General features: G+C 42.0%; 1 protein-coding gene across 2 annotated transcripts in view; it reads right to left on the bottom strand.

Annotated features, from left to right (window-relative positions):
* The window catches only part of GALNT7 (polypeptide N-acetylgalactosaminyltransferase 7), a 135,300-nt gene that overhangs the window by 14,055 nt on the left and 100,409 nt on the right, over positions 1-20,836 (bottom strand). Inside the window, exons 3-8 of one of the 2 annotated variants that reach the window (XM_025281312.2) lie at positions 12,420-12,586; positions 7,793-7,923; positions 7,473-7,552; positions 4,840-5,022; positions 1,549-1,666; positions 4-126 (exon numbers count right to left, since the gene is read on the bottom strand). In XM_025281312.2, the coding sequence (XP_025137097.2) occupies positions 4-126; positions 1,549-1,666; positions 4,840-5,022; positions 7,473-7,552; positions 7,793-7,923; positions 12,420-12,586 (802 nt within the window). Of the gene's footprint in view, positions 1-3; positions 127-1,548; positions 1,667-4,507; positions 4,691-4,839; positions 5,023-7,472; positions 7,553-7,792; positions 7,924-12,419; positions 12,587-20,836 lie in introns of both variants that reach the window. The other variant, XM_025281310.2, reaches the window with a different exon arrangement.

Here is a 20,836-nt window from a genome sequence, read left to right as displayed (position 1 = left end):
CACCTTTAGGGTAGGAGAAGACCCAACATAGACGGGTGGGGGGTTCCCCTGCCAGCCCTCAAGACGGTAGATGTGCCCGACACGGGAACAAGGGACAAACAGCAACTTGCCTCCACACTGCCAGATCTGTCAGGAAAGACACACGTGCAGCGGTTTCAAATGCCAGCTCTGTCTTGTGAAACCTAAACTAGACACAGTGTCCATAGGGAATTTATATGCCGAACAGATCCTGCAATGACTTCCTGTTTCTCGAGCTCACATACTAACAAAGAGGCTGCTGGGGAACACAGGTGTGCCCGGGACCCAGGACCCCTTCCTGAGCCCCTGCAGCACCCGAGATACCCCCATGGTAACCCGCAGAGCCATACAGACATCCCAGTCCTCACACCCTTGTAACCCCCCTCCCCGCTCCACCAGCTAACATGTCTCCCATGGGGGAGTGTTCTGATCAACGCCTCACCAGCTCCTGCACCTCTGCTCCCCTCTGCCATCGCTCCCCTATTTATTTATAGTAGGAGATTATCCTGCTGAAGGGCAGCTGGGGGTCATGCCCTCCCCCTCAGCCTCTCTGATGGTTTCTACTGCCTGCTGGATTAGTAACAGTGGAACAGCACTGGAGGCCCCCCACTGTGGCCCTAATATCCCTGCCCACATGGTCTTCCCCTTAATCTCCGTCTGATTCACGCATTCAGCTTCTGCCAGCGTTCCTGTCTCCTGAACTCTCATACCCCCTACCCTGTGCCTTTTCCCATTCTACCTGCTTAGAAGCGTCCCCCAACCAATCTCACGCCCATCTTCCTAGTTCTGTCTTGAACACTTCCTCCAGCAGGATCCCACCAACTGCTCCTTCATCACATCAGCTGAATGTGGGTCCACCTTCTGATTGTGTTACGAGTTTAAGTAGAAGTCCCATCTCTTATCAACTGTAAGTTCCTTGACAGCGGGGACTGGGTTTCTCCTCTTATCCCTCACGGGGCTGAGCTCCAGATATTTAAGACAAGTTGAACAATTATCTGTTCAACTCAAACCGGATCACTGTTTTCTCTCTTTCTTTCAGGAAGAGGGTGGGGAGCTGCAGCTCCCGTGTCAGTGTGAGGACCCCAGTCCCTGTTGGGGTCTGCCTCTGTCCTGAAGCATCCTATCCTACAGGGATGAAAGGCAGCTTCAGCAGTGGATGGGCAAACGGGACCCCGACAACTGCTGATTCCCCCAGGAGCTCTGATAACAAAAGGCTTCAGGATGGAAAACCTTTGGGGGAGGTGTTGGGGATGGGAAAGGAGGCATTTTTATTCTGAAGTTTGCTGGCCTCTGTTTTTAGCTGAGCCGTGTACATATGTAGTCGGAGCTTGCATTTTCCCTTATTTTTTCCCAAAAGGCAAGTATGTTTGTTAGTCATTCCTTATAATTTAGAGAAATGCATTAAACAGTCCCCCCACCACCCCTCTCCTCCACCCCACACACACAACCTGAAAGAAACCAGCCTTATCGTATAGTCACAAGAATCAGTAACTTCTTGGAAAAATTGCAGTTGTTTAAATGAAATGTTACCTTGTATGAGATCTCAAAGTTTTCACCACCCCAAATCTGGAGGCCTGGATCGTAGAGACCCAGTTCAAAGAAGAAGTCTCTTTCGATGGCGAATAACCCTCCAGCCATGGCTGGGGACCTAAGGGAAAGAAATGCTGAAACAACTTTGAAAGACAAACGCCCAAGACCCCTTCAACCACAGACAACAAAGCTTTTTGGAATACAGTTAAGTAATGCATAGAAGAGACAAAACTGATGGCCAAACATTAAGAAATTATAAAGCCTTCACCAAGCAATTCTGTTCATAATTTCTTATGAATTCACTACAATTTTTAACTGAAATGGTATTTCATTACAAATTAGAGCATTACATCATTTCGCCGTTAGAGGGCATCTTGGTTCCCTGGTTGACTTAAAAATTAAGCCTTGTGAGTTAAAACAGAATTTTTGCTTTCACTCCTCAAAAGGCCTGAGCCATAAGCTGTGGCTGGCTAAATGTTCCCGCAATGATTTATGAGTCATTCCAGGATGAGTGAAACCATATACCATGAAAGTAGTATCTCATTTTTGAAATTTTATAGCTCAGGGGTTTGCCAAATAAGGATGTAGCTCGTGGGAGGACAGCCTGGGTTCATTGTGAGTTTGCAAATGTGGCCCGGAAGTGACACAGGAGAATGAGACAGAGTTATTTACTGTGTCAGGACGCAGGGATGCCAGAGGGTGACTCGTGGGCCTTCCTGAGTGCGATCCTGAACTGGGTACTTTTTAGCGACAAGAGAAAAAAAAAAAAAAAAAGACTTGGTAGCTTTCTTTGGTGAGCCCCTCCCACCATCAGAAGTTAGAGGAGAATAATTTTCATCCTGTTCCTCGGGGACAAAGGATTATCCCCGCATACGATTCTTAGGTAGGTCCCTCCATTGGAGCCTCTTCATCAGCACACCTGATATCAATCTATCGCCGATTCCCGCTGATTGCACCGTCAACTCACATAGTGGGTTCACACGGTGAAGCCACTTCTTCCCAGCCTCACTGCTGCCATCCTAGCCCATGGACAGAACCCTGACGGCGTCCTCTTTCCTGCCCCACCGGAGCCCCATCAGGCAGCCGGGTAGCGCCGCCCTGCTGTGCCGACCCCTCCTGCCCCAGGGCCCAGGCTCCTGACGCGTCCTCCTGCCGCTCCACAGGCCGGCTCCTCATCCCTCACGGCTCGGCCTCAGAACACTTTCTGGGCTTTCCTTCTCACCACTCGTACTCGCTGCTCCACAGTCATTCGTGTAGTGAACTGTTTAATTTCTGTCTCGCCTGCTGCGTGTTCAGTGCCACGAGGGAACACAGCTCATTAAAGGGAAATGTCATCACGTCAGGGGAAAGTCATCCTCTCAAAAGGCTTTTCTTCTCAAAGTATGCAGCTGAACTCACTACAGAGCACTGGTGCATTTTCGGTTATATTTTCACACCACGTTTATTTAACTGTCATTTAACATTATTATGACTATGCCCTTTTGATCTTTAAACATATTCCCAGTTATCTCAGTACATATTTGAAAAATGTATCTTAATGTGAAAGCCAGTGAGTTATTTAAAGGGAAACCTTCCTTAAATTTTTCTAGCACATTTTAAAAAATTCTCTTTACTAGCCCATGGGTTTGGTGGGAATATACCTGTACTCACCACCCCTTATTTTTTCCCTCCCAGAATTATTTGTGAGTCAGGTTAAACAGATCAGTGGCAGGCTCTTGGACAATTTTTGGAAAAAAAAAAAACAAAAAACCAAAAACTCAAACAAATTTGGAAAATGTCACATAAAGCTGAAAGGTTGTATAATTTCCTTATGTTTGCCATTTCAGTATCCTGGTATCACGACATGCCCAGACCCCACCAGCTTTTTACATGACATCAGACACTGTCCCCAAACTGAGTTCGAGCATCATCAGTAGCGCAACAGGAAGAGAGAGACCAAAAGCAGAACCATAAGATCAAAAAAATAAAATTAGACACATTTAGAAACCTACATTAGCATCTAACTAAACAATTCATTTGGGGCCACTCTTTAAAAGATGGTAAAAATGTTCTAGTAAAAACCAAAAAAGAGAGAAGAACATAAATTTTTCTATTTGAAGAGGCACAAGAAAGGAGAAAGGAAGATTCTGGAAAAACGTCTCCTTTTAATCAAATGCTCTTCTGAGAATGAAGTCATAAAGGAATTCTGTGTAACATTTCCCAAGTCATGTATTTTTATTCATCAAATTTAACTGGCATAAAATTACTATTTAAGAGCATACAAAACAAAAGAAAGAAAAAAAAAAATCTTGTTACTGCCTTTTGTTGTTAATACTACCCTCCAAGGCATCAAAGTAGATACAAAACTTGGGTAGTAAGTAAAGTTTACACATTTTAAACTTATAGAATTATATTATTGTCAAAAGAACAAAATTTCATGTCTAGTCCACTTTCCCAGGTGGGCTCAGTGGTAAAGAACCCACCTGCCAATGCAGGAGACATGGGTTCACTTCCTGAGTCGGGAAGATCCCTGGAGGAGGAAATAGCAACCTGTTCCAGTATTCTTGCCTGGGGAATCCCATGGACAGTGGAGCCTGGCGGGCTACAGTCCATGGGGTCGAAAATAGTTAGACATGACTTAGCGACTAAACAAAATAACAAACAAAAACCTACTAGGAGAAGACTGCAAAGCTTTTCTTGTTTTTCACCTGTATTTGGAACTGATACCATAAAACATGCCCACCCTCCAAGTCTGCACCCAAATGGAGCTTGCTTTTAAGAAGAAAGCAACCACAAAGATGAAAGGGTGAATTTAAACCCCTAAAACAGCACAAAGAAAGGAATCCTTTCAGAGTCTGAGACAGCATCTACAGTGTTAATTATATATATATATATATATATATATATTTAGCTTGGCAAGAGGTTAATAGGTTAGCAGCGACTGGAGAAAAGAAAAAAAGGTAAGTGATTTAGTGATTACCGATATGGTTCAGTTTTTGTCTTTCTCAGTCTCTTCTCTCGGGGGGTCAGAGGCACCCGTTTCCAGAGCATACTCCAGTCCCATGCTCCTCGGGCATACCCATCTTCGTCACCACCCCCTTGGGGCACAATCTCATATGTGTTGCCATTTATGACATCTATGAGCGGCACAGTGCAAATGGTTCTGTGTCGTGTTGTTGATGGATGGCAGCAAAGATGAAATGCAAGGGCGTGTGGGGACCCACGTGTTTACACCAGGACATGGGGAAGGAAGAAAAAAAAGTACTTAGAGAGAAACATTCCACGTTAAAAAGAGGAAGTAGTGAGCTTTACCGATAAGGTTCAGTTTTATGTTTTCTTTTGGCCTTTTCCTTGTGACTCAGGGGGATTCGCTTCCATAGCAAACTCCAGTCCCAGGCCCCTCTGGCAAAACCATCTTCATCCCCACCTTGCTGAGGCTCAATGGAATAGTCATTCCCATCTATGTAATCTATTAGAGGCACAGTGCATGTGGTTCTGAAACATTTACAGAAAATGAAAAAGCATTTAAGAAACCCAACACTTACTAGTTGAGCAGGTCTATCTGTATTATCTCTTGTTATTCTGGGTTGCTCTATTTTTTTTCCCCACTAAGGGACCTTAGGACTTCCCTAATGGCTCAGACAGTAAAGAATCCACCTGCAATGCAGGAAATGCAGGTTTGACCCCTGGATCAGGAAGATCCCCTGGAGAAGGGAATGGCAACCCACTCCAGTATTCTTCCCTGGAGAATCCAATGGACAGAGGAGCCTGGAAGGCTACAGTCCATGGGTTGCAAAACAGTCAGACACAATTTAGCAAATAAGCAGCAGCAGGGGACATTAATATCTAATGGGAGGTCGACATGAACGAATGCCTTGAAAAGTCAAGGAGGCTGTTTTCATAAGAGAAGGGGAGAGGGGACGTCCCTGGGCTCACAGACAAACGTTGGGGACAAAGAGCCATGTCCTTGAACTTAGCAGCGTTTCCTCATTGTCACTCTGGTCCTACAGGCACGCTCTCTTGGTAACTTCACATTATTTATCAGGTTTCCCTGCCCATTTTTTTTTCCCTCCTTGCCCCTCCATTCAAAATCAGTGTGTGTGTGTGTGTGTGTGTGACTTCCCTGGTGGTCCTGTGGTTAAGACTTCAAACTACCAATGCAGGGGGCACGGGTTCGATCCTTGGTCGGGGAACTATCAGGAAATTTAAGAGCCCACCGGCCTCATAAGGCCTGGCCTAAGACACAAAACAAATATAAATAAATAAAGATTACAGTTTCTGAAAAAAAAAAAAAAAAAAAAAATGAGTGTGTGTGTGTAGAAAGATAATACCTGCTACACTTTCAGCAGTGCTCCCAACTCTTTGCTGCTTTTTACTTCTTTGGAAGAAGTTATTATGAAAATCTGTTTCTATACATTTACTTGATCTTCTATCCTACTTCTTTTATTGCAAAAAAATTAGCTTTTATCACACACACACACAAAAACACAAAAATCCCTCAAAACCTGCTGAATAGCATAAATAGTGGCCTGAGAATTTGGAGCAAAAAAAAAATACCTTTTATCTGCGCTTCATAAAAATGCTAGTGGTATATGACTAATTAGGTATAGTGCCAACTCTGCTCAGATAATTGGTACACTGCTTGTTCTGGTATTCATTTCACCAGAAAGGCTTTTAAAAGGCATCTCCCAAAATGGAGATTACAGGATTTTACAACCACGGTTAAGGTGCGTTTCAGATGTTTAGAAACCAAGGAGAAGGGGAAAATCCTTGGGGCTCAGGATTTCGACACAGGGGCTTTAATCCCGCCTGTGGACTCCTGCAGGCCAGTCGAGGGTCCGGTGGAATGACCTCACTCACCCTGCCTACATCTCAGAGAACTGCCCACTCTCACCAGGAGAGGGGAAGGCTGGCTATCTCTCCTCATGAGAGTCTTGTGATTCTCGGATTTCTAAGTATGCAGTGGAAGGTGTTCCAGAGGGATCTCAGCTGGATTCTTTATAAACTGTCCGAGTTGGGGCAAATTCATGAATTTCTCTCAGTCTCGGCATCCTCTTTAGTTAAAGAGAGGTAATAATATCTATTTTGCAGGGTTGCAGTGAGAACATTGTTGATAGATCCTGGGATGATACAGTCCTCTGAAAGGTCTTCCTCTGACTCAGGCCACAGACACAGGGACATGTCTTATTTCCTTCTTAAAATTTTCATTTTAATTAATTATTTGTTTCTGGCCGCTGTGGGATCTTAGTTCCCCGACCAGGGAGAGAACCCACAAACCCGGCATTGGAAATATGGAGTCTTAACCACTAGACTGCCAGGGAAGTCCCCTTTATTTTTTCTAGGTTCTGAAATAGTAAGGATTCTGGACTAAAAGCAGGGAAGGCTTTGGGAACCAGAAGACTGGTGCTGCTATCAACGTTTCAGATCCGATGTAAACTGAACAGTGATCACCACATTCCCATGGGACAGCTGTATGCACTTCTAAACTTTAAAGGTCATGTGGAAATCCAAGGCTTTGACACAGAGGACAGCTAGCCCATACTATGTAAAATAATAATTTCCAAGGTCATACAAAAACCAATAGGCATAATTTCAAAGCATGCTCCTTCAGGTCTTCAGAATGTTACCACAGTGTGGAGGGGGCAGTTAACATTACTCTTAGAGCAAGCTTGTGGAGCTGGAGGAAGTCTCTTTACTGACCCAACCATAAGGAGATTCTAAGTGAGATGTGCTGGGCTTATTCCAAATGTCTAACTGCCTGCATCTGAATCAGTCCCACGTTTCCGCCAAGCTCCACTCAGGGATATAACTAGCTAGAAAATAATACTCAACACGTAACTTGATACACTGAACAGAAATGAAATCAGGATGGGAATATTATTTGTCCTTCTAGGATGAGGTTTACTTTTCAACCAAGGAAGGAAATAAAAGCAAGGTAATGTTACCTGTCCTTAGATATGGGAGCTACAAGTGGTGCATACCAGTTAACGGCAACCTCACAGTGGGCATCGAGGTATATCAAAACCTTAAAAAAAAAAGAGGCAGGGTGAAAAAAACCCCACTTACAGGACATCATCTATCACGTACAATTTTAAACTAGATGCTAAGATAAGCTGGCCATAGAGTCAATTTTGATATTTAAGTTGTTTGGTTAAGTTAGCAATTTCATTTCAATTTTAAAAAATTAAAATGGTACCTAAAAATGTACATGATCTTTTAGTTACAAAATCCAAAATAGACACCAAAGATATTGAATGTTTCCTACCTGTCCAAGTTTGGCCTTCTGGGCACCGATACTTCGTGCCTGAATTAAACCTTCTCTTCTCTCATTTCGAAATACCTTGACTAGGCCATTCCACAGTTTAATATAGTCATCCAGTTTTTCTTTTAAGTGTTCTATGAATAAAAAACTCAGTCAATATTATACATTATATTTGTGGTTACAAACCAGTTAAGCTATCATTTTTCAAGGATAGGCAACAGGTCAGTAATTTTACACAGAAGCATGCTCAATGTTAATGTATAGAGAAGCAAGGTGAAGTGTATTATTAAAGTTAAAATTCTGAACTTAATACACCTATGGAGAACTATTAATAATTAGCCTGAGAATGATCAAAACTCTCTCTAAACATACAGAACAAATAACGACTATGCCAACTGACAAGAAAACTTAAAACAATTCAAATGTTAATATCCTATGTAGAAGTTTTCAGGCACAATAGCTCTTTGGCTTTTGGCAGAAGCAATGGTTCAGGATTTCTGAAGATGCACGGTCTATGGATAACATTACACAGCCTCTTGGAATCCACACGGGGTATAGGTTAACATTTGTTTCTGAGCCATCCTCCCCCTACAATCAGTGATGAAGGGAGTAGTCTTGATGTGATGATCAATATAGTACCCATCAAGCTGGCAAATAACAATAATAAAAAAATCCCATCTTCTCTGTATTTTAAGCATCAACATGTGTGTGCATGTGTGTGCACTAAGTCGCTTCAGTCATGTCTGACTCTGCAACCCTATAAACTGTAGCCCACCAGGCTCCTCTCTCCATGAGATTTTCCAGGCAAGAATACTGGAGTGGGTTGCCATTCCCTTCTCCAGGGGACCTTCTGGGCCCAGAGATTGAACCTGTGTCTCTTATGTCTCCTGCATTAGCCAACAGGTTCTTTACCACGAGCACCACCTGGGAAGCCCCCAACAAGTGTATATGTGTAAACATTTATTTATAAGTATTTATTTATATATTATAAACATGTATTTATATTTATGAATATTTATAAATTTATAAATAAATATTTACACATTTATCTAATAAATACACATATCATTTACATATGTATGGATGTATATATGGACTTCCCTGGTGGCTCTATAGTAAAGAATCCACCTGCAGTGCAGGAGACACAGGAGACACGGGTTCAATCCCTGGGTGGGGAAGATCCCCTTGAGAAGGAAATGGCTACCCACCCTTGTATTTTTGCTTGGAGAATTCCACAGACAGAGGAGACTGACAGGCTACAGACCATAAAGTCACAAAGAGTTGGATACAACTGAAACAAAAGCACCTGAGCATGCACTCAGACAAGTATACATATGGAAAGAAAAGGGAAGTCGCATCTGACTCTTCGTGACCCCATGGACTATACAACCCAAGGAATTCTCCAGGCCAGAATGCGGGAGTGGGTAGCCTTTCCCTTCTCCAGAGGATCTTCCTAACCCAGGGATTGAACCCAGGTCTCTCCCATTGCAGGCGGATTCTTTACCAGCTGAGCCAGAGAGAAGACCAAGAATACTGGAGTGGGTGGCCAATCCCTTCTCCAGGGTATCTTCCAGACCCAAGAATTGAACTGGGGTCTCCTGCATTGCAGGTGGATTCTTTACCAACTGAGATATCAGGAAAGCCCTATATATTTACACACACACACACACACACACACATATACACATACATACATATGTTTGTAATTTGGTAGAGAAAATTTTGGGTTACAAAAACAAAATACATTTGTTAAATTTTCAATCTTGGCTTCGGAGCTGCAACAGAACGGTTTTTGTTTGTATCGCTATGAGCCCATAAAACTGGTTCATCACAGCCACAACTAATTCCTGGATTCTTAAAGACGTTTCTTGAATCACAAAAGTTCTTTTTAAGTTGTTTAAAATTTTAGCCCACTAATACAAAAAAAAGGCAAAAAACAGCTGTATTTAGTGATGAGCTAGTGGTTAATGGGCAAATCAAGCTGTACACTTAATACTTCACTCATTTTTAAGGAGCTTATAATTAGCAAGACACCCACACATGAGTATTCAAAATTGAGAAGAAAAAATTTTCCTTTCTCTATTTTGGCATCCAGTTTTAATGAGAATTATAAATAAAATTCTCATGCTGAGTTACTATTTTTCCCCAGAAAGTCTTGGTAATTTTCCCTTCAATAAAAGGTTTTTTTGTTTTGTTTTGTTTTTAAAGCTCTTACTTCACCTTTTTTTTTTTTTTTTTTTTAGTTCAATACAGCCGTAAGTTGGTTTTTTCCTAAAGCCCTTCTGAATTGCATTAGGTATTTTCACGTATGTTATCTAAATAAATCTAAAATAAATTGTTACTGTCAGAAACCTGTTTCTGTTCTTTAAATCTATTTCTAGATAAGATAACTTGGCCACCATAGGGTTTCACAGATGCCAACACAGAGGTGGAGGGATCCCAGTCCCAAACAGGAAACACCTCTCCTGGGGGGTGATCATCCTGCCCAGCTTGGGACCACCGCTGGGCCACGTGACTTGCTGTAACCAATAAGAGGCACGAGGAAATGATAAGTCGTTGTGAGCAGAAGTGCTCTTCCAGCCTCCTTTGCTAAGCCCTGCAAAGATGCGTGGTCCCTGCAGCCCTTTGCTGGAGGCACAGGTGGAGAGGGGTGTTCTCAGTTTAAAGGCCCGAAACCCTTGCGTTTTGAGTACACTGTAACTTCCAGAAACTCGAGGCTTCTGAGCAGCCACCTCTTTTGTGTGGTTTTATATTAATTAGTAAAGTGTTTTGTCTTTCAGAGAAAAAAATTATAACTCAAAGTGTTAATTATTGAATATACTGGGGAAAGAAAACAAACCTAGTTTTCAGTCAAGTCATGTTCACCAAACTTTGTATAATTTCACTGAGGCTAGGGCTGACAGATGTCAAGGTTGTTTTGAAATTGGGAGAAGTAATTAAAGACTTTCTGAACTTCTGTCCAAGGGTAGCCCCAACCAACGACTCTGCACTCTGAGTGAAGAAGATCCTATATGTAATTGCCTTTTAAATGTGTTACAAAAGGCTGTCAGAGATTTGGAACAATAGAAGCACTGATCACACAAAAATTAAACTGGATAAAAAACTTAACCACAAAATTTTGTTCTTTCCTTGGGCCAAGCAAGAAAGCAAGATTTTAGAATGGGAAACATCTTATGATGTATCTTCACTTTTTTAAAGACTATGCTGAACTTTTTAACTTGTATTAATAATGTAGTGGTTCTTAAAATCTGTACAAGCATGACATGGAATTTCTGTTACTTCTGTAGATTTAAGTTTTGCTAAATTTAAAACACTGTTGGCACCAACAATATCACTTAAAAACATATTATCAAATATTTATCTTGAGACAGGAATAGCATTCATAATGAAAATATTCCTACCATAGAAAATTGCAACCAAGATGTCTCAGCTAAAGGCATTTGATGACTGAAAAATTTAAAGTTATACATTCTCTCTGCTCTTTACTCTAAAATTATAAATTCTCTGCTGTGATTAGTTGGAAGAAAGTGATTAGGTGTATAATGAGGAGGGGAAAAGGAAGTAAGTAGGTCATATTTCTATTTCTCTCCATGCTAATATAATGTGTGCAAGATCAAGATTCCGGTCATGTCTTTTCAAAAACAGCAGAGGCTTATAAACTTGGTTTAGAACTTGGAGAGTTCTATATTAAGTTTTGGAGGAAGCTTTTTTAAAGCCATTTTGAATGTTTTTTTTTTTTTCATGCTGATCATGTTCTGACTTCTTTTCTGACATCCTGGAGAAGACTCTTGAGAGTCCCTTGGACTGTAGCATTATCTATCTTGTGATATTTATGTTACTCAGAAGATATATTCAGCTTACAATAATGGATCTATTTGAAGGAAAAAAAATTAGCTTAAAAAACCCCACCCCACTTAACTGGAGAATTATTGCTCAATCTCTCCCTTGTCAAGTGGAACCAAGACTAACTGATGCCACCATAGATGCATTAGCGCTCACTCCATAAGAAGAATAAAAACTAAAACACTGTTTCCTTCTATTCAAATATCCTCAATCAAATATAGAACAAAGGAGGCTTTGCTAGATATTTTCTATTATAAACAAAATAGCCCATGGTTTCTGGTCAAATTCAATGTTTGCATCATCATTCAAATGCAAAATAAAGCTATTAAAATGTATATAGATCTCAGTATATAGATTTAGATAGGGCTTTGGGTGACATTACAACATACATGCCACTGCATTTTTTCAGTCATTTAATGAATTACCTTTACAATTAAATTTTTATAAAATCCAAGGCCCAAAGAATTGGTATAGTATAAGACTGTGATTAAATGTGCAGACTATAGATTGGGAGGCAGCTGTTAATTACTACCTGTCACCTCTGGCAAGTTACTTAACATGTCTTAGTTTCGAGTGCAAAATGAAAATGAACAATATCTCTCACAAGGATTACTGTCAGAACTAAAGAAACTAATTTACATACAATGTTTGGCACAGTGCCAACTTGTTGATTATAGATGCTATCAATAGATACCATTAATTCTACACTATTTTGAAATGACATGTTTGCAACTGTTTATAATTTAAACTTACTTTATAGATTGAATGTCAATCCCTTAGCCATTACCTTTGTTACTGAAATCATCAATTAACACGATTTCTGCTAAGTATTTCCTTGGAGTCCTTTTAATTACACTGTGGACTGTTCTCATGAGGGTGGACCACCCTTCATTATGGAAGACAATGATGATGCTGGCTGTGAGCAGGTTTTCATCGTAATGCCAGTGCTTGCATCTGCAAAAGGAACATTTCATCATATTTATTCAGAGATCTGCAATGCTTGGTTCCAAACTGACAATGACTATGTCTTCTGGTTGGATTAAATATTATTGACTTTAAGGTAAGTAAATGAAATTTGTTGCTCAGTCACTCAGTCCTGTCTGATTCTTTGAGACCCCCATGGACTGCAGCAAGCCAGGCTTCCCTGTCCTCCACTATGTCCTGGAGTTTGCGCAAACTCATGTCCATTGAATTGGTGATGCCATCCTACCACCTCACCCTCTGTCAATCTCTTCTCCGGCCTTCAGTCTTTTCCAGCATCAGAGTCTTTTCCAATGAGTTGGCTCTTCACATCAGGTGGCCAAAGTAAATGAAATATAACCTTTTATATTTTAACAGAAACCCACAGTAGAAGAGAGAAGCTGCTGTGAGATGAAGTTACTCATATTCAAGTTACTTCTTCACCAACCAGCACTTACTGTGACAAAGAGAACTTATTTGTGAATTTATGCTTCTTAGCTGGGGATGGTATTAAGGTTTGTTTTTCAGGTCTTCAAGCTCAGTTTATTTTCTGTTTTAAAACTCGAGCTTCTGGTGCAAGGGATTTATTTCACTTGCTGTGAATAAACCACTGTACTGCTGTGTTTGAAAGCCGTCCTGTTCTAATAGGGCTAAAGCATTCAGAAAAAAATTAAATGGGCTGAACTTCAGGATACAGGAAGCATTCCAAAATTAACTGCTGGATGAATAAACAAAGTTCTAATAGTGTTTAGAGTTATTAGATTGGCTAAAGGGGCTTTAACTATTTTACACAAAATTGCTTGAAACAACTGTAGCGGGAAGAATGTTGCAGAAGCCTTTCTCTAATTGGAAGGAATCCCAAAACAGGGCCTGATAAAGACTCGGGGAACCAGGGGAGGTTCAGTGAATTTCACAGAACCATCACACACACACATACACACACACACACACACACAGTCAACCCTCCATATCTGTGTGTTCTGCATCTGAAGAGTCAACCAACTGTGAATCAAAAATACTAGGAAAAAAATTCCAGAGAGTTCCAAAAAGCAAAACTTGAATTTGCCAGGGCATCTATTTAATAGTGCTTGCCTTGTTTTTGTGTTTTGTTTAGTCCCTAAGTTGTGTCCAACTCTTTGTGACCCCATGGACTGTAGCATGCCAGGCTCCTCTGTCCATGGGATTCTTCAGGCAAGAATGCTGGAGTAGGTTGCCATTTCTTTCTCCAGGGGATCTTCTGAACCCAGAGACTGAATCCATGTCTCATACTTGGCAGGAGAATTCTTTACCATTTAGTTACCTGGAAAGCCCTACATTGTGTTAGGTATTATAAATAATCAATTAAAAGTATATGGGAGAGTATGTATAGGTTATGTGTAAATACTAAGCTATTTTATATCAAGGACTTGAGTATCCACAAACTTCGGTATTCAAAGGGGTCCTGGAACCTATCTGCTGGTGGATACCAAGGTACAATCACGCCCACACTATGCATATACAAGTGTATGTGTATAGATGTATATGTGTGTATGTACACACACACATACACTTTTTCTCATTGGATATGGGAGAACAAGATAATAAGAATACAACAGGCAAGTAAGAACAATTTGAGACCTGTTTTTTTTTCTGCAGGAGTTAGTTTTCAAAACTAGCATCTGGTGCTTATTATCTTCCTCTGGATGAGTGGAAAGGAAAGAGTTTTTTTTAATTCCAAAGCTTTCCATGAAGTAATAAACAAGCTTATTCCCAAGGTTAAATTGAAAACCATAAAAGCGGTCTCGAACATTATCAGCTTGATAACCTACACCATCATTATCTAAAATAAGACCTGGCCCAATAGAGACACAAACAACTTTATCTCCAGGTGTTTGGGTCCCTTTCAAAACTCTCAGTTGTGTGTGCTCCTTGTTGCTGTCAGTCACTCAGTCGTGTCCAACTCTTTGTGACCCCATGGACTGCAGCACGCCAGGCTTCCCTGTCCTTCACCATCTCCTGTTCTTAAGAGGTTGTTTTTACAGAAATGCAGACTGAGCCTGGAATCAGTTTTTTTCTTACTTCTTACATCTGCATTTCCTTGTTGAAGGAGTCGTAAGTACATGGGATCTTCTGAGCTAGACACTAGCTCAGCGTGGAGGAACACACATGCTCTCTGCTCTCATGAAGCCCACAGTCCTACAGGATGGTGAGACATGAAAGAGAAGTCTGACTATGTCATTGGGGAAACCATGGTGCATTTGACAGGTAGATCTCATTCAGTTGCAAGACAGGTGGCCAGGAAGGCGTCCTGGAGCCATGGGGGGGGAGACCAGAAGGATGATTTTAAAAGCACCAAGACCAAAGAAGTGGGGAGGAAAAGATAAAAGCACAGCAATGAATTGTGTGCATGTGATTCAGACAAAAAATGAGTAGGTGGACGAGCTATGTCTTTGGAAGGTAGAATTAAAATCTGAAAAATAGTGAAGAAGAAAACTTACAAGGAAGGGCATTTTCAGTCGAAATAAGTATATGCAAATGCTAGCATATACTTATTATGTGTCAGACACTATCCCATGTGCTTTACTTTATTGACTTATTTAACCTCATAACAACCACTATGAGGTTAGTACTATCAATCTCCCCATTTTACAGATGAGATGACTGAGGCTCAGAGATGAACGGCTGCTTAATATCACTCAGAAAGCAATGAAGCCAGGACATAAATCTAGGCTGTCTTGGGTTTAACAGGAAATCTTGTTAAATGTAAAATAAAAGAAAAAAAAATACTACCTATACCTATCCATGAATGGTTAAGATGTGATTTAAGGTCTGAGAACTAATAATGACACTGAATATAATGTCAATACAAGGCAGTCACTGAGCTTATTATGTGAGAGGAGCTCTCTCCTCTCCCCCTCTTCCCTGCCCTGTGCAGCCTGGAGATACCCCAGGAGTGGACTGGGAGGGCAAGACACCCTTTGGCAAGTTAAAGCAGACTTTCCAAAGTTGGGAAGGGCCACATGCTCTTTCAGAATAACAAGTTAAAAAATACAGTAATGGCTGTACCAGTTTACATTCCCACAAACAGTGTTGGAGGGTTCCCTTCTCTCCACACCCTCTCCAGAATTTGTTGTTTGTGGATTTTTTGATGAGAGCCTTTCTGACCCATGTGGTGATATCTCACTGTAGTTTTGATTTGCATTTCTCTATTGGTACAGCCACTATGGAGAATAGTATAGAGGTTCCTTAGAAAACTAAAAATAAAGCTATCATATGACCCTGCAATCCCATTCCTGGGCATGAAAGGTGAAAGTGAAAGTCGCACAGTAGTATCGAACTCTTTTCGACCCCATGGACTGTAGCCCACCAGGCTCCTCTGTCCATGGAATTCTCCAGGCCAGAATACTGGAGTGAGTAGCCGTTCCCTGCCTCAGGGAATCTTCCGAACTCAGGGACTGAACCCCAGGTCTTCCACATTGCAGGCAGATTCTTTATCATCTGAGCCACCAGGGAAGCATATATAGCCAGAGAAAGACATGGCCTGAAAATACACACGCACCCCAACGTTCACTGAGGCACTGTTTACAGTGGCCAAGACATGCAAACAACCTACATGTCCATCGCCTGAGGAACGGATGGCGATGTGATGGGACGTGTGTGCGTGTGCGTGAATATTAGTCAGCCATTAAAAAGAATGAAATAAGGCCATTTGCAGCAACATGGATGGACCTAGAAAGTGTCACACTGAATGAAGTCCGTCAGTCAGAGAAGGAGAATTATCATATGACATCCCTTATTTGTGGAATCAAAAGAAATGACACAAATGAACTTACAAAATAGAAAGAGACTGACAGACTTAGAAAATGAACTCATGGTTGCCGGGGGGGAAGGGACAGTTAAGGACTTTGGGAAGGTCATGCTATATTTAAAACAGATAACCAACAAAAACCTATTGCATAGCACATGGAACTCTGCTCAGTGTTACGTGGCAGCCTGGATGGGAGGGGGGTTTGTGGGAGAATGGATACATGAACAGGCATGGCTGAGTCCCTTCACTGTCCACCTGAAACTATCACAACATTGTTAATTGGCATTAAAAGTAAATAAATAAATAAAAAGAATATGAAAGGTATAAAGATGTCCCAAGTGTGGGAAATAGAAAAGTGTGCATAAATATATTTTTCATCCCCCCCCCACCAAAAAAAACAGACAAACAAAAAATACAGTGTGGAGGACTGCAGATCTTGAAAGATGTGATGAGTGTTTCTGGACAGAAACTAACCCGGGCAGGTATGTTTAATTTTGGATGGGAAGGGACAATGATCTTCCCTCAAAAAAAGAAAAAAAAAAAACAACTATAAAAACAAACACTCTGATAAGAGATTCAGGCAATAATTTTCTTCCACTAGGCTTAAAGAAGCAGAACCAGATGGGAAAGATATTGATATTGATTTACAGCAGATACTAGAACTGGTGAAAATATTTACATCATGGGAGGAAATTTGAAATTTGCTGATTTCTATGGCAAAAGATGACAGTTTGGGGAAACAAGCCAGATGAGGACTTTGAATGGGAGACAGAGAGGAGTTGAAAACATAGAGGAGATGAAGGAGGAGAGGAAGAGGATAGAGTGAAGATGAGAGGGAGACCGTCAGGAGGGGACATGCATTCCTACAGGACAGGGCAACAAGAGGTGGAAGAGAGTGAGTTGCCCGATTTCCCCGTCTTCTCTCAACCATGTAAGGTATGGAAATAACTCCGAAGATGTAAACTAGATTGTGTGGGAGCTCAATCGCTCAGTCATGCTCGACTCTTTGTGACTGTGGACTGCAGCCCACCAGGCTCCTCTCTGCATGGGATTCTCCGGGCAAGAGCACTGGGGTGGAGGGCCCTTTCCTCTTCCAGTGGACCTTCCTGCATCTCCTGCATTGGCAGGTGGACTCTTCAGCACCAGTGCTACCTGGCGGTTCACACAGTAGAGGATCTGTCTGCAAAGTGTGACACAACCTGGGTTCGACCCCTGGGTTGGGAAGATCCGCTTGAGAAGGAAATGGCAAGCCATTCCAGTATTCTTGCCTGGAGAATTCATGGACAGAGGAGCCTGGCAGGCTACGGTCCGTGGGGTTGCAGAGTTGGAGGCCACTGAGCAATTAACACACAGTGCCCCCTGGGAAGCCCTCATAAACTAGTTTACCTGCCAGTAGCAACAACTCTTGGTATATATTTTTCCTATTTTCTTTGTCTTAAAAATTACACAAAGAACAATATTTTTTCAAATATATCTCCTAAAGGCAAATAAAAACAAAAATAAGTGAGATCTAATTAAACTTAAAAGCTTTGTGCAGCAAAGGAAACTATTGACAAATCAAAAATATAACCTATTGAATAAGAGAAAATATCAGCAAATGATATGAGTGGTAAGAGATTTATATCCAATATATATAAACAGCTCATGTAACTCAATATCAAAAAACCAAACAATCCAACTAAAAAAATGGGCAGCAGAGCTGAATAGACGTTTTTCCAAAGAGGAAAAGCAGATGATCAACCAGAGCATGAAAAGATGTATAACATCGCTAATCATCAGGGAAATGCAAATGAAAACCACAAGGAGATATTATCTAACACCTGTGAGACAGAGGAGCCTGGCCGGCTACTATCCATAGGGTCACAGAGTCGGACACGACTGAAGCGACTTAGCACACCCAATGCTCATAGCAGCATTATTTACAATTGCCAAGATATGGAAATAACCTAACTATTCATAAACAGATGAATGGATAAAGAAGACGTGGGATAGATATATACATGTATATGTATTTACCCAATGGAATACTACTCAGTCACAAAAAGAATGAAATTTTGCCATATGCAGCAACATGGATGGACTTTATGCTAAGTGAAATAAGTCAGACAGAGAAAGACAAATACTTATGATATCACTTATATGTGGAATCTAAAAAAAATACAGCAAATTAGTGAATATAACAAAAAAGAAGCAGACTCGCGGATACAGAGAACAAACTAGTGGTTCCCAGTGGCTGGGGGAGGGTCAGTGGTAGGAGAGTGGGAGGAGCTAACTACTGGGTGTAAGATAATCAGGCTCAAGGATGGATCGTAGGACACGGGGATATTCTTTACCAATATTTGGTAAGAACCATTCATGGAAACTAGCCTCTAAATTACATAAAACTCTTTTATAAATGGAGAAAAAAATTACAAAAGCAATACAGAATTTGTTGCACAAAATCCAAACAAGAGAGACGTTTATAAAGTAAAGGTAAAATTTCCTCCTGCCCTTCTCCCTGGCTGTGTCAAATCTTACCTCCTAGAGGAAATCACTGTTACTAGTTGTGTTTATTTAGATTTCTTTATACTCACGCAGACATGCAAACATATGTCTGTGATATGTACAGATCTATTCAGATGCGTATGTACAGATTCTTCTTCCATGTGAGTATCTAATTCTTGGGAGCTATTGCATAACATTCCATAGTATGGCTGCTCTATCACCTATGTGACCTTCTCCCTACGGATGGACATTTCAGTTGGCTCTACGGTGACAGTGGTCATTCTCACGTGTAAATCTCTATGCCCTTGCCTGGGACTCTTTCCTACAAAAGGCTCCAGACTGTAAGCTCAGTGAGGACAGGAACCTCATCTGTTTTGCTCACCCCCTTCTAACACAGAGCAGCTGCTCCATAAATATTTATCGGATTGCTTTGTGGATGTATCTGAAATGCCTCTGGATGTGTTTTCTCCTCTGAGTAATGTCCACTCTCCACCCCACAGCGCTCCTATTTTGAGGCACTTTCAAGAATAAGTCAGTCCATATGGCAGGTGGGGGTGGGAAAGAAAGGGGAGGCAGATGCTTCTCCAGGGGGAGGCTGAAAATCTGGAGGAAAGCAGGTGGCAGGACAGAATAAAAGCAGATGGATACTGGACAGAATAAAAGCAGATGACAACTCACTGACATATACACTGTTGTTACTATGCATAAAATAGATAACTAGTGAGAACCTACTGTATGCACATGAACTCTGCTCAATGCTCTGTGGTGACCTAGATGGGAAGGAAATCCAAGTAAGAGGGGATATATGTATAGGACTCACTGGAAGAGACCATGATGCTGGGAAAGACTGAGGGCAAGAGGAGGAGGGGTGACAGAGGATGAGATGGTTGGATGGCGTCACCGACTCAAAGGACATGAATCTGAGCAAACTCTGGGAGATAGTGAAGGACAGGGAAGCCTGGCGTGCTGCAGTCCACAGGGTCGCAGAGTCAGACACGACTTAGCAAACTGAACAACAACAACAACAATATATACGTATAGCTGATCTGTTCTGCTGAACGGCAGAAACTAACACAACATTGTGAAGCAATTATGCTCCAATTAAAAAAAAAAGCAGATGGCAGGAGGGGCTTGAGCCTAGCTTCTGTTTCTGAACTTTAGGGGAGAGGCCAGGCAGGGAGGCTGCAGTATAGGATAGAAATGATGCTGGGGATATTCAGGCAGCAGGGAGCTAGGTAGTCCCTTCCCACCTCCTGTTTGCAGTCTTCTAGCCTCTAGATGGAGCCAGAGAGCATAGATGTTTCCACCTGCTGTCAGCACAATTAAGATCCAGGGCTTCCAGGAGCCACCACGTAAGGGGTAAGAAGTGCAGGTAAGTGATGGGCTGTTGGACTCAAGCCAGGGCCTGGTCCTGGGGCTCAGAGGGTCCTTTGTACCCATAAGAGCCCAAGTGTAGATGAGTGAGCGCCCACAGTGGGGAAGCTTGAGGAGGGACACTGGGGCAAGCAGGTGAGGAAGTTTAGTACATCTAGGAGCCAGAAGTGGACGGCAGAGATGGAGGGTACAGGGGCCAACACCACTCAGACACGGTAACCTCCGGTCGCTGGATGCTCCAGGAGAAAGGGCAACCCCTTGGGGCACAGGAGCAGCTGGGGGGGTCTATGCTGCAGGCTGTCAGGTCCTGTTCTGGGAGACCTTGCAGCCCCCACAGACTGAGTGACCTTTAATCACAAGCTTTCAGGTGCCCCCATCAGCCCAAAAGCAGGCTCACGACAAAGCTTAGCTCTTTGGGCAGCTCTGCTGACTTCCTGTTGGGAGAGGAAGCTGCTGGGCAGGGCGCACAGAGCTGGTGACGATGCAGAGCCTGGACCAGAAGACAGAGCTGGAAGAAGCAGCCTGTGCTGAAGTCATACTGTCTGTTCTGCAGCATCTCTCTCGCTTTCCTGCCATAGAATCACGGTAAGTTTTAAGAA

Source organism: Bubalus bubalis, chromosome 3 (genome assembly GCF_019923935.1).
Source record: "Bubalus bubalis isolate 160015118507 breed Murrah chromosome 3, NDDB_SH_1, whole genome shotgun sequence".
NCBI classification, from domain to species: domain Eukaryota; kingdom Metazoa; phylum Chordata; class Mammalia; order Artiodactyla; family Bovidae; genus Bubalus; species Bubalus bubalis.
This window is presented reverse-complemented; position numbering and strand designations above follow the sequence as displayed.